The sequence below is a fragment of the Pseudopipra pipra genome, chromosome 8 (genome assembly GCF_036250125.1).
Source record: "Pseudopipra pipra isolate bDixPip1 chromosome 8, bDixPip1.hap1, whole genome shotgun sequence".
NCBI lineage: Eukaryota > Metazoa > Chordata > Aves > Passeriformes > Pipridae > Pseudopipra > Pseudopipra pipra.
Window position 1 is genome coordinate 8,729,080 of NC_087556.1, and position 14,524 is coordinate 8,743,603.

At 37.1% G+C, this 14,524-nt stretch overlaps 1 protein-coding gene across 5 annotated transcripts in view; it reads right to left on the reverse strand.

Annotated features, from left to right (window-relative positions):
- The window catches only part of GRID1 (glutamate ionotropic receptor delta type subunit 1), a 512,549-nt gene that overhangs the window by 227,838 nt on the left and 270,187 nt on the right, over positions 1 to 14,524 (reverse strand). For all 5 annotated transcript variants that reach the window (XM_064662445.1, XM_064662441.1, XM_064662442.1 and 2 more), the window contains exon 4: positions 9,762 to 9,967. In XM_064662445.1, the coding sequence (XP_064518515.1) occupies positions 9,762 to 9,967 (206 nt within the window). The remainder of the gene's footprint in view (positions 1 to 9,761; positions 9,968 to 14,524) is intronic.

Genomic DNA, 14,524 nt, shown 5'->3' on the forward strand with positions numbered 1-14,524 from the left:
ATCTGGGTATAGAAACCTGATTATATTTCCTTCTATGAAAATTTCAGCATGATGACTTTTCCAGTAAAGAGACATTACTGAAAACTAAAGCTCCATCAGAAAATGTCCTTAGGACACAAAGTGTACGTCCTTTCCCACAGAGGATATTGTCAGATCTGCTTTTATTCCCTTAGTCATCACACTGCAAAGGAAATTATCCAAAACCTGAAAAACTGTCTCCTTTCCCAATAAGATTAATATGAAGGAATTCTGCACACAGCAGAACAACCACCACCAAGAATGGGGAGTATAATCTCTACTGACTATGAACACACAACTTCCCAATGATTGGAGAACAGCACACAAAACAACTGCACACATGGTAAGAACTGCAAAGACAAGCAGGCTGACAGACCACACATTGCCCATCCAAAGAGATGATGCAAGCCCCAGCCCACACAAACTGCTCCCACTGCCAGCCTGTCTCTTCACCCCATTCTTCCTCTCCCTTCTACCTGCAGACCCTTTGACACATGGTTCACTTAACTGAAACTGTTCCTGCTGTCATTCACTTTTCTTAGCCACACTCTAAAATTGTTACTGTCTCCTGTTTGACTCGCCAGATGTTTCTAATACAGCTGATCACATTTCTTCTTGATAAACTTCCTCTTCTCAGCACCTCTCTCATGGGTTTCCTCCTCTGACAGTTCAGCACAGTCTCTCCTGGGATACTTTCTCCAAGTTCCCAAGGAGGGTTCCAAACCCTTTCACTCTGTAATCTTCTTTCTTCACATTAACTTCATCCAGTGAACAAACTAGCAAAAAAAATCCATGGTCATTCACATGCTGATGAGTCTTTATCTACTTCTCTCTGACACATTTTTCATATTCTGTTTAGTCTAAATTGACAGCCTGCTTTCTGGATACCCTCACAAGCTTCATGTGGATAACGAGATTTCTCATCTCTCTCCCTTTAGGGAAAGAAAATCCTTTTTCTCAGTCAAAATGAACAGCCAGAACATCAGACTTGCCAATTTGGACTACAAGTGTCATCCTTGACTCTCACTACTTTCAAAGCTTCTCATCCAGGATAAACCCAAAATCTCACAGATTCCTTAGACATAATCTTTCTAATAAACAGTTCTTTTTACCCATATGTAATGCTAAAATTCCTTTCCCAGCTCTGATGATATTACATATTGATTACTTCCAAGTTCATCTTTCTGACCTTAAGAATTGCAAGCTCTCCTCATATGTCACTAAAACTTCTGCTACAAAGAGGATCTCTAACCCCTTGCTTTGATCATTTCACCCATCTCTTCACATTGCTTCAATAGCTCCCTTGTTACCTGTCACATCAAAGATATGCTAACTATCTTCACTTTCAATACTGTATACTTTTTATTCCAATCTTTCAGGTTACCTCTAATTCATCATGAAGATTCTGACCTTGGTTTCAACCCTTTTCATGTATTCTTATTTATGAAAACATGTCCACAAATATCTCAAAATCCTTCTTTTATTTTATTTTCAAAATGCTACCTTCTAAGATCCTGGAATGATGACACTATTGGTGCCACAGAACAACATTCATCATCAATCCATTTTACCCCCCAGATACCTCTATCTGTCACCTCCTGAATGCTGTAAATTCTTTGGGGACACAAATACAGCACCCAGTAAAACAACATCCGAAATCATAACAAGCCACTCAAGTACAGCAAACACACTAGTTATAATAGCACCAGCAGTACTAACAGTGGCAGTAGGAAAAATAATTATTAGCATAGGACTATACTCTCTTTCCAAAACAACTCTCAAACCCTTGCTAATTTTGCAGTATTTGCCATCCTCCAAGGTACAAAGGTAAATGAACTGACACATCACGCTTTATGCTGATGATACACCGCTCTATCCCTTTGACACAGAACACTCTTTGCCCGAGGAAAAGACAATCTTCTTGCACAGTTACCACACTGTCTCAAGTTATAAGCTGAATTGAATCAGATCTAACTGCTTGTCCTTGATGAACAAAGTTTCCAGATATTTCTTCCCTTGTATTTCTAGAGAGCTCCCTTGACTCTTTATTTTTGATTTTTTTAGGAACTCTAAACTTTAAACTGTGAAGAAATAGGCATAAAATTCAGTGTTGTCTCCTACACACCAGGCAGTGCTGCATCAACAGTGCTAACCCTCGCACCTTCACACTGTGTGCTGCCTGCCAGCACAAAATAACTTTAAGAGGAACAGAGCACCAGTCCTAGGACACCTTGATTGGGATTAGTCTTCTCAAATAATGGTAAATCTTACCCAAGCTTTTATCTCATACACAGACAGCATTATCCTATGTGCTACGAGTAATTAGTGAAGGCTTAAGTAATTTTTCAAATTAGTTTGAAACTAAAAATAAAGTCTTGGGTAAATATAATTTTATTTCACCTACTGGAAGTGATTAAAACCCTTCTGTGAAAAGGAGCTGATTTTTGAAGCAGGTGCAAATTATTATCAGCAATAATTACTCATCCCTTCTAAGGATAATGGCCTTCTTCTATAACCTCTGGAACAACTAACGAAATGAATCAGTGGTTTTCTCAATCCAGCACAGCAAGTCTAGAAGTTTATTTTAGGGGAGAGATGGCTGTTCAGAGTCCTGTACTCCAAGCCAATTCCCGTGCTTAGAGACATGGAAAAAATCAACCTGTAGCTACAGTGTGTACACACTGGTGTTGTAGGTTCAAAAGTTTAATACAGAATGATTACAGTATGTATTTTATAACCCTCAAAGTCAAGCTTCTCTAGAACAGTCAGCTGAACAATTCACTAAATTTATGTTAAAAAGTAAAACCAGAAGATGATAAATAGCTTTTTTTTGACTATTACTTTTTTCTGATTTTTGTGAGGCAAAGACCTTTTCTCATGTACCTGTACTGCTTCTGCCAGTGCCTTACAATAGGCAAATGCTAGTATAGGGATGAAATGCAAATGCAGGAGCATATTTAAAATTAATCATCCATAATTAATTACTAATTTCTCCTTTCTGGTAAATTATACCTAAATTGCAGAAAATTATCCTTGCTGGGAATGATAAAGTCATCTACAGATTTGCAGCATTTCAGAGAAACATTTTACATAGTGACCACAGATATGTCAGAGTATTCAATCTCACTTTTCACTACCTTAAAAATACACATACATATAATTTTTATTTTTAAATTGCACATTAATCAAGGAGTCAGCCAAACAACCTGAAGTAAAATGATTTGGAAAACAGAGCCATGAAGGAGTAGGTGGAGGTGGGGTTAGTTTTTGACAGCCTTTTTTTTTAGTGCCCACTGGACTTGTCCTGTCTCAGCTCTTGCAAAAACCAGCACTAAGACAGTACTAAAGGTGCATTGCCTGTGGCCCAATACATTTGTGTGTTTCCAAGTCATTGATAGCTCCTGTTCCTTAAAAAAACCCCACCAAACCATAAATGCAGCCTCTCCCCCTCCCTCATCTTGAGGTTAAATCTCTTCAGAGATCTGGATTAACAAATAAAAAAATAACAAAAAATAACTAGCTAAAAATTGTTTAGTTCAAAAAAAATTAATGAAACTCATGAGACAAAAGTTAATTTCAGATATTTTAATAAGCCAGATGTTTGGCACAGTTTCCTTTAGACCCGACATTCTTACATGTGGACAGCAGGAAAATTTTGAAGTGAATCCTGTTTTAGCAACCAAACACCTCCAATAAAACAAGGACCCAAAAGTACACTGGATATTAAGCATTTGGAGCAAGAGGAAGGCCTGGTTCCTGTACATACAGATTTAATGACATTTAAAAATACATGATCCCTTATGCATATGTGCCCTGTCATCAGATTCAGAATATGAGCTGGGAAATCTGGTTCCTTCAGACCAGACATACCATTACTGGCATCGAGAGACTTAGTAAGACTGATAGCAAAGCAGGTTCTAGACTCACAAGGGCTTTGTGTGTCTCCTGCCATTTTTCTCAACTGACCCACAAAGCCTCACAAAACTCCTATCAGCTATTGTTAGCGATGCACAAAATTGGATGAGAGCCTCATGTTTCCCATCATTTCAACATCCAGGTTCAACATCTCATGTAACATTCTAGTGGAGTAAAAAAAAAAAAAATGAGGTTAAAATTGTCGCTTAAATATACCAGTAGTAGCAAAAGAAATGCCATTTAAATGAAACTCGGTAAGAAATTCATAAAGTCATTTATTCACCATTTTTTCCCCCTCTTAACAGTGTCTACAAGTCTGTGTAATTGATCATTCCAAACATATTCACACAGGGATCCAATAGATTGGGATCCCTGTGAAAATAATCCCACCCCTTGGATTAATCACAGTGAAACAAAATGTAGGAGGGTTTGTGTTTTGGGGTTTTTTTTTTGGTCCAGCGGAAAGAAACTTGCTTCAAGGCCAATTTATCCCAAAATGGGAGGGCTTTGTTTTCACTTCAGTTTTAGCAGTTCAACGAGATTTGCTTAGGCTTTAATTATAATTATTATTCTCTTTAAGCACAAAGAGTCTCAGCGTATTGAAAATGTCAACAATAGCAGACAAGATTTTAGCTCTAAGGAAGAAATAGAATACCACAGGAGGATTTAGGAGAAATAAGGCGGGCATAATTTAACTTGAACCATTGAAAGAAGAATGTATTATTTCTACAGGTCTGTTACCAGCACTCACAAATCACTACCAGCTCTTTCAACACAGAAATTGCCTTCTAAAAACAGAAGAGGCATAATATTTTTTCCCAAAATTATTCACCAATATTTCAAGATGTTTATATGCCGCAGAGAAAACAGAGATATGGACTAATATGCTGAATGTTTGCAACATAAAATAAAAAAAAAAAAAAGAGAGACGTGTGCCAGTATGAAATGTTAAGTGCCAGAAAATTAGTATTGAACTTTTTCCAGTTAAATTTTGAAAACTGAAGGTCCCTGCTTTCTGAAAAAAACCATTTCATACAATTGCTTGTGGGTGCAAATTGTTCAAGATGCCATAAATAATTCATTCAGCTCCAGTCAAGTAATAACATGTCACCAGCTGCAGAAGGGAAAAAGAGAAGTCTGGAGCACTGTTCACTAACAAGTGCCAATTGAGAGTGCTCTGGGAGTAAGGTATTCAGCATTCTCAATGACCAGGAATGAAGGAAGGCCAGAAATCACTGTGAAATGATCCCAAAAGCCCAAACCAAAAGCAGGGTATCTCTATTTATTTCAAAGAATCAGGCAGAACACTTAGTATGAACTAGGGTAAAAGAGAAAGAGAGAGCAGTCTTTGCTCTCCAGTGGGGACACAGAGGTTACTACATAAACAGGGCAGAGATAAATTACAAGCTGTTTAACACAGAGTTAGTCTGGAATTTTTTAGCTTCAGCTCAAATTGGAATTGCAGTGATTCACATAACTCTGCTGCATCGATACAGGGGTTTTGTATTAATTTTTAAAGCAATTAATCTGCTCTCTTTTATTACCATTTTTTTTTTAAGTAAAAAGCTTATTTACTATCCTAGGTATGCAAAGAGTTCTGCTTTCATCTGGTTTGCTGCAGGGACATGCATATGTACAAGGAACCTTACTGCAGTAAGCTTACTAGCTTAGAGGCAAGGCAGGCTCACAAGTAACTACAGCATTTTCAAAGATCCATCTCAACAGAAACATTTTTCACTTCAGTGAAGATGCCAAAAATACAAGTAATGCTGAGTTAAAGGTTTTGTAAAGCCAATAATGTCTTCTCCTTACAAGTCAACAATTACATGCAAGTGTGTTACAGCCTCTATTTTACTTGTTTTAAAAAGTAAAGTTTATATATATATATATAATGAAAAGAAGGAAGATTAAAGAATTAATATCACCTATGGTTATAAAGAAAAATGTCATTAAAATACATATTCCAAGCAAACCATATGTCTTCTGTGAAGAATTAAAAAACCAAATCACAGCCACCAGGTACCACACACCTGCCACAGGAAACTTAAGAAGCAGTAAATTACAAGACCTTTTCCTCCTCTTCAGATATGTCTTGTCTAAAAAGTACAACGTCTAAACTTATTCACACAACAAATGTTTCAAGGTAAGTTCTTCAGAAGAACTCCTGGATCATCTAGAACATCCTTCAAACCGATTCAGGAAAGTCTGCTAGCCTAATTTACCAGAGTGTTTTTATCTAGTGAACTCTTGAACACCTTGAGGAATGACGTCTCACTGAACCCTCTTGCCAAGCACTCCTGTTGTCCGACTGACCTCCCTGCTAGAAAGCATTCCCTGTTTAGCTTTGGGTCATTACTTCCTGTTAGACAACCATGATCACCTTGAATAATTCCTCCTTCTCCTCTCATGTTCCTTCTCAGGTATTTGTCAGTTGTATTCCCCTAGGTAGGCTGTATATCGCATGTTCCTGAGACCTCTCTTCACAGGTCGTACTCTCCAAGTCTTTTATCATTTTTGTCACCTCTTTGAACTGTTTTTCCATTTATTCATTTCACTGTACAGCCCTTAATGATAAAAGCAATCCATACAAATTTACCTCTACTTGCAACCAAAAAAACCTATCGATTGGTAAGTGAAAGAGAGAGGTGAAACCTGGCTGCCACAAAGAGGGGGCCTTTTGAATCTCAGAGTCCTGTGTCTGGGTCAAAGAAACTAACAGAGCAGCTAAAAGTGACAAATCTCCCCATTTCTGAATTGTTAGTTTTTCTTCTTTGCTTTCTATATATTGCCTTGCAAGAGGATGGCATGGCCTTCAAACTACAAAATTGTGTTTGCTGGTACATGTACATCTGTACCAACTGAGACAAAAATATCCAGGATTTTTGCAGGTGGAGAATGGAACATTTTTCTCAACTGATTAAGGAGGGACACTCTTTACAATAGGTCTGCTTCAGTCCCAAAGTGACTTTTTAATGCAAAATCTAGGTTAGTTAACATTTCATAAATGCATTTACCTTTTCTGAATAACAGCTGATTCCGTGTTTATACCTATATCATTGAAAAGATATTTTTCCTTTCTTCCTCTCTCTGTTCTTAGAGTCAAAGCAGTTTTTATAGTAAAATAATAAATCTTGAAAACTTATGAAATGACTCCTGCTGCAGTAACTTTGACACATGACAGAATCAGGCACTGAAATATTAAGAGAGTTAAATGAAAATTAAAGAGATAATCCTAAAATTAAGTTCTTCTAGAATTCAAAGCTTCTTCATGTGTGACATGGCAGAATCCTCTAACTTTGTGCATCCAAAGTCAGATGAAATCTCTCTGGCCCACCCAAGAAATGATAAGTGAGGCTGCAAACTGGATCCATATTTTTTAGCAGGAAAAATGTATCACTTGCAATATCAAACCAGGCAAAATAAATCTTGTACCAGCTTCCAATGGCTGATGTCTGTGACTTGTGCTAAGAAAAATTTGTTAAAACTGCTCATAGTCCAAACACTGTTCTTATTTCTGTTCTGCATTCCACTGGAGGGTCTACATGCAACACCTGTTTTTTATGAAGAAATGCTATTAGCCAATACACCTTAAAAAATGTAGTTAAAGCTGTTCAGACATTTTCCCCTACTACAAAATACTAACTCAGCAAAACTGAAAAACTTAATAAGGAACCTATTTTTCATATGAAATTTCCCATTTCCACAAGTTTGTGGAAACAAAGCATTAAATCCAATTTCTTCTCTTTGTTTTTCAGCTTTTATTTCTAACTTGAGTTAAAGAAAAAAAAGAAAATAAATATGTGCAAAATATAAAAATAATATCTTTGCATTTTTTTCTAATGCTACTACTTAGGGTTTTTTTGCAGAGCTAATTTTCCCCCCAAAACTGAAGAGAGAAATTGTTCCAGAATCTCAAACAATTTTCAAGGTGCAGAGCCAGACTGGTAACAATACTACTAGTATAGAGCTCTATGTTATCTATAGCATGAAATAGTTACTGCAGAAATAAGTAAACCCTTTGAAGGCACTTATTGCCACACACAGTGAGTGATGCATTTCTGTAAATCACATACAAATGCATATTTCATTTAAGTTGAAAGCTGTTATTCTAGACTCCCTGAAACTGTGCTGTAGATAATTAGTTCCACTTATTGACTGAGATCTTGAAGAATTGCAGTTATTTGCTAACTCCACAAATGTAAGCCCAGCCTCTGCCAGAGAAAGATTCTCCCCTACACCGTGCACCTCACATCTCAAGCCTTTTGAGAGTTCCTTTCTAAGATTTAAATTTTCTTTTATAAAGCTTTTCTGAATCAATCAAGATTCAATATAGGAAGATTGCCAAATAAATTACTTTTCATTTCTGTCCACTGTTAAACTCCTGCAGGGAGCTGGAAATATATCAGAGTCATTAGTCTTAATGCCTATAATACACAGTGCTTTAAGGTGAAGTGAGTAGTAAAGCAGTTTAATACACGAGCCTTTACACTCCAGACACCTCAGGGTCCTGACAGTGCACTCATCTAAGTCTTAACAAATAAATCTGGAGCCTTGAGCACTGAAGGGGGACACACTTTCCACCCAGTCTGAGTCTGAATAAAACACACATGTTTATTTTTTTTTCATACCTGGTTTGAATACTTTGTTAGGACTCACTGGAAAGTTCAGCAATGTGTATTTCTGCAGGAGGTCTGCTACGAAGCAAATAAAACAACTGACTGAGCTGCGTAGAGCTTGCTGCACTTTGAGGGCATCTGCTCCCTCATTCTTCTACTGGAAATCCCTGTGTGTGCACAAACACTAGTAGAGTTTATCCCTGTGCTTAGTCTTTTCCAAGCTAACTATTTGCCTCATTTGTTTCTGATAAAATTTACCTTATTAATTTAAAAACCACTGATGAACATAAAATGTGGATAATTTACTAATGCCGTTATGGTAAAAACCCTTAATAAGCTAATTTGAGTTGATTTTTTTTTTTTAATTTAGCAGGCTTTGATGCAGCTAAACTGATAATTGGAAACAGGTCTCACCCACATTTTAATTTCTTGGTTCAGTCTTATGCCTGGTTAGCTAAAAAAAAATAAAATTAAAACCTCTACTTCATTGCCAAATTCTTAGCTAATGAATACACAAACTTATACTGAGGCTTCAACTCTCATTCTCAATTCTGACATATAAAACACTGTAAAATAATTCATTATTTAATATTAAGAAATCTGGATAAAACTAATTAATGCCAAAAATTAGCCCACAGCACACTAATTAAAGTTTGCCCAACAGCTACCTTCCTGTCCTAATTAGCCTCATTGATTTCAAGAAACCACTAAGAAAAAAAAGACAAACATCTAATTCCCACCTCATATTTGATAAAATCTCCTTGATTCAACTTTCAAACATCCGTAATGAGCCCTTTTAACATGAATTTGGACATTTCCACAACAAAGGCATTTCTCTAGGCACATTATGTTTCATTTCTAATGGACTATTGTAGATTTTCTGGTCACTTGTCAACAGTGGTCGAAATCCAGGACAAAATTATTGATACAGAAGACAACCAGATAAAAAAATAATTACTCCAGAGAACTGTATATTATACTGAAAGTGCCCATCTGGCCCATGCTGCCCCATTTGCATCAAGCACAAATTATGCATTCCATGGAGCATGTGATCTTTCAATTCTCTGGCACCAGAGCCTTGCAATCCCATCCGACACTTAACAAACAGCACAGTCAAAATGGCAAAACACAGCAAGGTATCACATTATAAGTCACAATAAGTCATAATACATGTTTCTAAAATATTGATGATAAAAACAACTGTGCACTGACCTCATTAATAAAAGTCTGGGCTCCCCGTGGGCTCAGCAGTAAGATAGCTCTCCGCAACGTGTCCCGATAGCGGTTCAGCTCTTCCGTTTTCATGGTAGTAAAAAGGTTGGAAAATACTCTGCTGATGTTCCTGTCCACTTTTTGTAATGATACATCAAGTCCCAGTCTTGAGGCCTGATCGAGAAATCCCTGCAGCCCACGTATATCTGTAACACAGAGGGAGGAAAAAAAAAAAAGAGAAAAGAAAAAAGCCACTGCATCAACCTTCATCAGTCAGACAAGCATCACTAATTAGGTGGCAAGCATTATTAATTAGGTGGAGAAAACTTTTTTACTTTTTTCCTGCAATGCTATTAAGAGTAGTATTCCACACCACCATCTTCCATGCCTCCCTTTCATAACCAATGCCAACGGGGAAACTCCATCAGTTACCTTTCCCCAATCATCTGTGAATGACTCTCAGTAAGATCCAATTTGTGAATTTGGGTGGCTGTGCCAACCTCCCCAGAAGCTCAAGGCCACAAGGCTTAACACTGCACAAACAAAAAGACAGTCCCACCCCAAAAACATAACGGTTCAAATGCAGAAAACCAGGAGCAGATAAATACACAGAGGATAGAGCACTCACTCCTAAACTTCTCTTATTCTACCACAACCTCATAATCCTGCTTTTTTCAAGAAAAAATTACCATATCCAGAACATACACAGCCCTCCTTTTGACATCCCTGTTTTTCTCCTGTCCTATAAATAACCTACCTAAACAGAGGTTTACCATTTACCTGCAAGCCCATGAAATAGTGCACAAAGCCCCAGTCTATTAGAAGAGAGATCATGCAAACAAGCCCATTCAGAACATGTTTCTTTGAGCTCTATGCCTCAACTTCAGGATGACTGAAAAAAACATATTTCCTTAATCACATTCTAGGGCATCCACGTGGAGGAACACATTTCATATTATGTTCACGCTGAAAGCTGCTTGTTTGAACTGTATTCTTTTTTCCTGACTCTCAGCATTTTTCTGTAATAAATATCTGAGTTTTTATTTTGTTGTGAAATTTAGAACAAGGTTAAAGTTTATATTGCACCAGGTTGCTCTCAAAATTAACAGTGACTTGATCACAGCTGTGCCATGTTATTACGAGACCTTAATTTTATGGGAAACATGTAAAACTTGAAAAAGAAAGTATTGAAGCATCTTTTCTCACATTCATTTCTCACACTTTCATCATTAAACTTCATCTCCTGGGTGAAGCCGAATGGCTTAAGTTGGAGCACATTTATTGATCCAATAATAAAACTCGCTCTTCAGAAAACTTTACTATAACTCTAACAATCTCTGTAAACCACATCATAACACCTGGCAGTTTGCTTTTTTTTTTTTATTAATCATGGAAATAACCATCTTCTGCCACTGTTCAGAGAGCTGAACACCATTCCAACTGAATCAATAGCACTGCTTGCTGCCCCCCCTGAGTGGGCTCCTAAACCATCACCCATCTTGGTGTTTCATAGCCATAGAATACATATAATCACCTTTTATATCTCCTTGGAAAATGTCATATGAAACCTGATATAAGTAATACCTTGGGAGGATACATCAGGTAAAGAATTTAGCTCATGAACAAGTGCAATATGTTAGTGTCAACTAGAAAATATCAGATCCAAAAGAAAAGCATTGGAATTTGCCCTGAGTAGCTTCACACTTCTGTCCAAACATGGGAATGCTTGTTAAGGTGATTACTTCAGCTTCAGAAATCAGCTGAATTGCAGAGACACATCAGAAATAATAGAAACTAAGCTGGAATTGGGCCAACCACAGTGGACTCCCTATTGCCTTTTTAACTCTGGTTTAGCTGACATGATCATCCCTCCAGCCAACTCCCCCATCAGGAAAGGTGAACTCATGAGGGTTTTGCTGGTCTTTTGCTGCTCAATTTAGGCAGCCAAGCCTATAGCAGCTTTATCACACTGTCAAATACATGCCAGGCTAGCTTATTGTCCAAAATCCCAAGTAAGTGAGGATATTAAGGGGTTTATTGCTATGCAGGAATTTCTGGAAAGCATCAGAAGATTTTAGTACTTGTATAACTGTTAAATATTGCAGGTGTGCTGCAAAAATGACAGTGACAAACAACTATCATTGACAGGTTAAAGTATTTCACTAAACTTGTCAAAGTAAGTTTGGATTTTGTTAATTTAAATTCAATAAGCTATCATTCATTCCTATGCACACTTTATGGATATGTGGTATGCAAAACACATAGATTTTTCTTTTAATGATGTTTAGTCCTTCAAAATTACTGCAGTGCTTGATAAGCAAGTATGAAAGAAAGTAAGTAAGAAAACTCTTATGATTTGGTAGCAACTTGTCTTTTCGTGTCACCCTCTAAAGTTATCACTGCACAAACAAAAGCTGTTTACAAAAGATTAACTGTGCTGATGTTGTTCTAGGTTGGTTCTCTTTTTGCCTTATGTTTTCAGCTGACCTACTGAACTACTGGTTAGAAATATTCTTGTAGACCAGTGCAAAATACTTGATGCACACAGTAAGACTGTTTGGACTGGGAAGGGTATTTTATATTCCCTTACAAATCTTTCCCCCAAGGAAAACAAGCTATTTCCCAGTTTGAAAAATAAAAAAAAAATTTACTTTTTCCAGCTTGAGAAAGCAAAACCTAAGATGGAAGAGACTGTCCAAGCTCAACTGCACAAGCACAGTCTGTGAGTTTTTTGCAGACATAAATGAATGTGAATTTATTCAGTGTTGGCATTTAAAAAGAACTGTGTGATGGTATCTTCCTGAATGCTGACATGCCTGCTCCTACATGACACTGAGGCACTGAGGAGAAGGAGAAGGTTTGGTGGGAATTCAGAGGTGGAAGTGGGAACTGAAGTGTTTTAAGAGGTGACTAACAATTTTAGGTGCCTGCATAATGAGAACTTTTCTTCATAAGTAATTATCTGCAACCATTACCAAGAGGGCAATCATTTCTTAAAATGTATCAGTAAACAAATACAGAAACACATGCCCATATGCAGGAGCATCTGTTTAAAAGACATAATAAATTAGGCTCATTTTTATTTTATCTGACATATCACACAAGGAAGAGAGTGCTCTCATTTTTTTTTCTCCATTTAGTAGATCACAAGTCCATGAAACATTAAAGAAAAACTGAGCTTTGTTCCACAGTGGCTGAAACAGAAATATTCACAGATAACAGTTATTAATTTCTTTTCATTTCTCATAATCTAGGACAGTTCACCCTTCATTTCCTTCAACACTAAAATGAGTTTTATAAAATTCACATAGAATTTCATAAAAATAAAGGGTTCTATAAATGCTTCTGCCTGTTAAAATACAATTGTTTCCTGTCTCTTGTAGTCTTAACAGAGACTTTTTATTAAGTTCAGATTCTAACATTAGAGTTATCCTGGACCATTACTAATGAAATAATTCCTTGTCCCCATCTATTTCATGTTTTCTAGGAAAAGTATACCACTTCAAACTTTCACTTCTGCCTAGAACATCTGAAAAAGGACAGACCAGTTTGCAACCTTCAGCTATCTGCCTTCAGTTTCACAATTACTTCCTTTTGCTCAGGTTGTAGCCTACACTCAACATTAAAATCACATAGTCATATTTTAATTATCTAATTGCCCACCTGAGTTATGCATGCTCAACATGCAGAGCTTCAGAGGCAATATTTGAAAATTTTCCTTTAGAGAACATGAGTTTCTTAGAGATGATAAAACACATACACTTCAGAAGAGAAACTGCACTACAGAAAATGCATTCGGGTGAGCACCTCTCATAGAAGTGATATGAAAACCATATGATAACTGGATATGTTTACAATACTCTAGTGTCATCCACTATCACGTGAAATCAGCAGGCTGGAATTAGAACTAACGCAACAGATCTGACTGGAGAGAGAATTTCTGTGGCCCAGAGCCTTCTTCCCAATGCTGACAGATATACCATATGTCCAGGTCTGACAATTTTAGGGATAACTATTACAAGGAGGGAAGGAAAGTCTTGATGCACTGCTAAGATATGAATTCTGTCAGTGTGACTACAAAACTAATGCTTGCCATAAATAAAGGGCTTTATTGTACTATAAGGAATAATGGGATGTGTAATTTCCTGCCATAGGTTAGGTTGGTTACTGCACTGGCTGATTGGATCACAAAGATAAAAGAACAATACTAAACATGGCATTAGCTACCTGTAAAGCTCATTATCAAGTACTAAAGTAATTAATTTTTATTATGCTATTTATAATCTTGCTTATGCAAAACACTTCTAGAGTCTACCATAGCATTCACCTTTCATAAATTCACAGGATCTGATTCTTGGCCTTGACAAAAGCAGGTTTAAGCTATTATTTTTCTGGGAACAGCTGTGTGGTTGGGCACAGCTGGCCTTTTAGGACGGCTCATTGCAGAAAGGAATTTCCAGGAGGTAAAGAGCACTATATTGTCTTTTCAACACCAGTTCCTAACCCCACTTGACAGAAATAGAGGCAGCACATGGCCAGGAAACATTTTACTTTGGGCAGAAAACAGCTGGAAGCAAACTGAAGTATCAAGTTGGAGCTGAAAGCAAGGCTGAAGAAGCACCAGGATATAACTTCACGCTCTGTCATTTTTATCCCAGTAAATCCTGGGAGGACTAAGTATTGGCACCAAGTTCTGTTTTCAAATATCCTACGCCAATCCTTTCACCTGAACATTTGTAAGAGGGAAAAGTAAATAAGTGTGA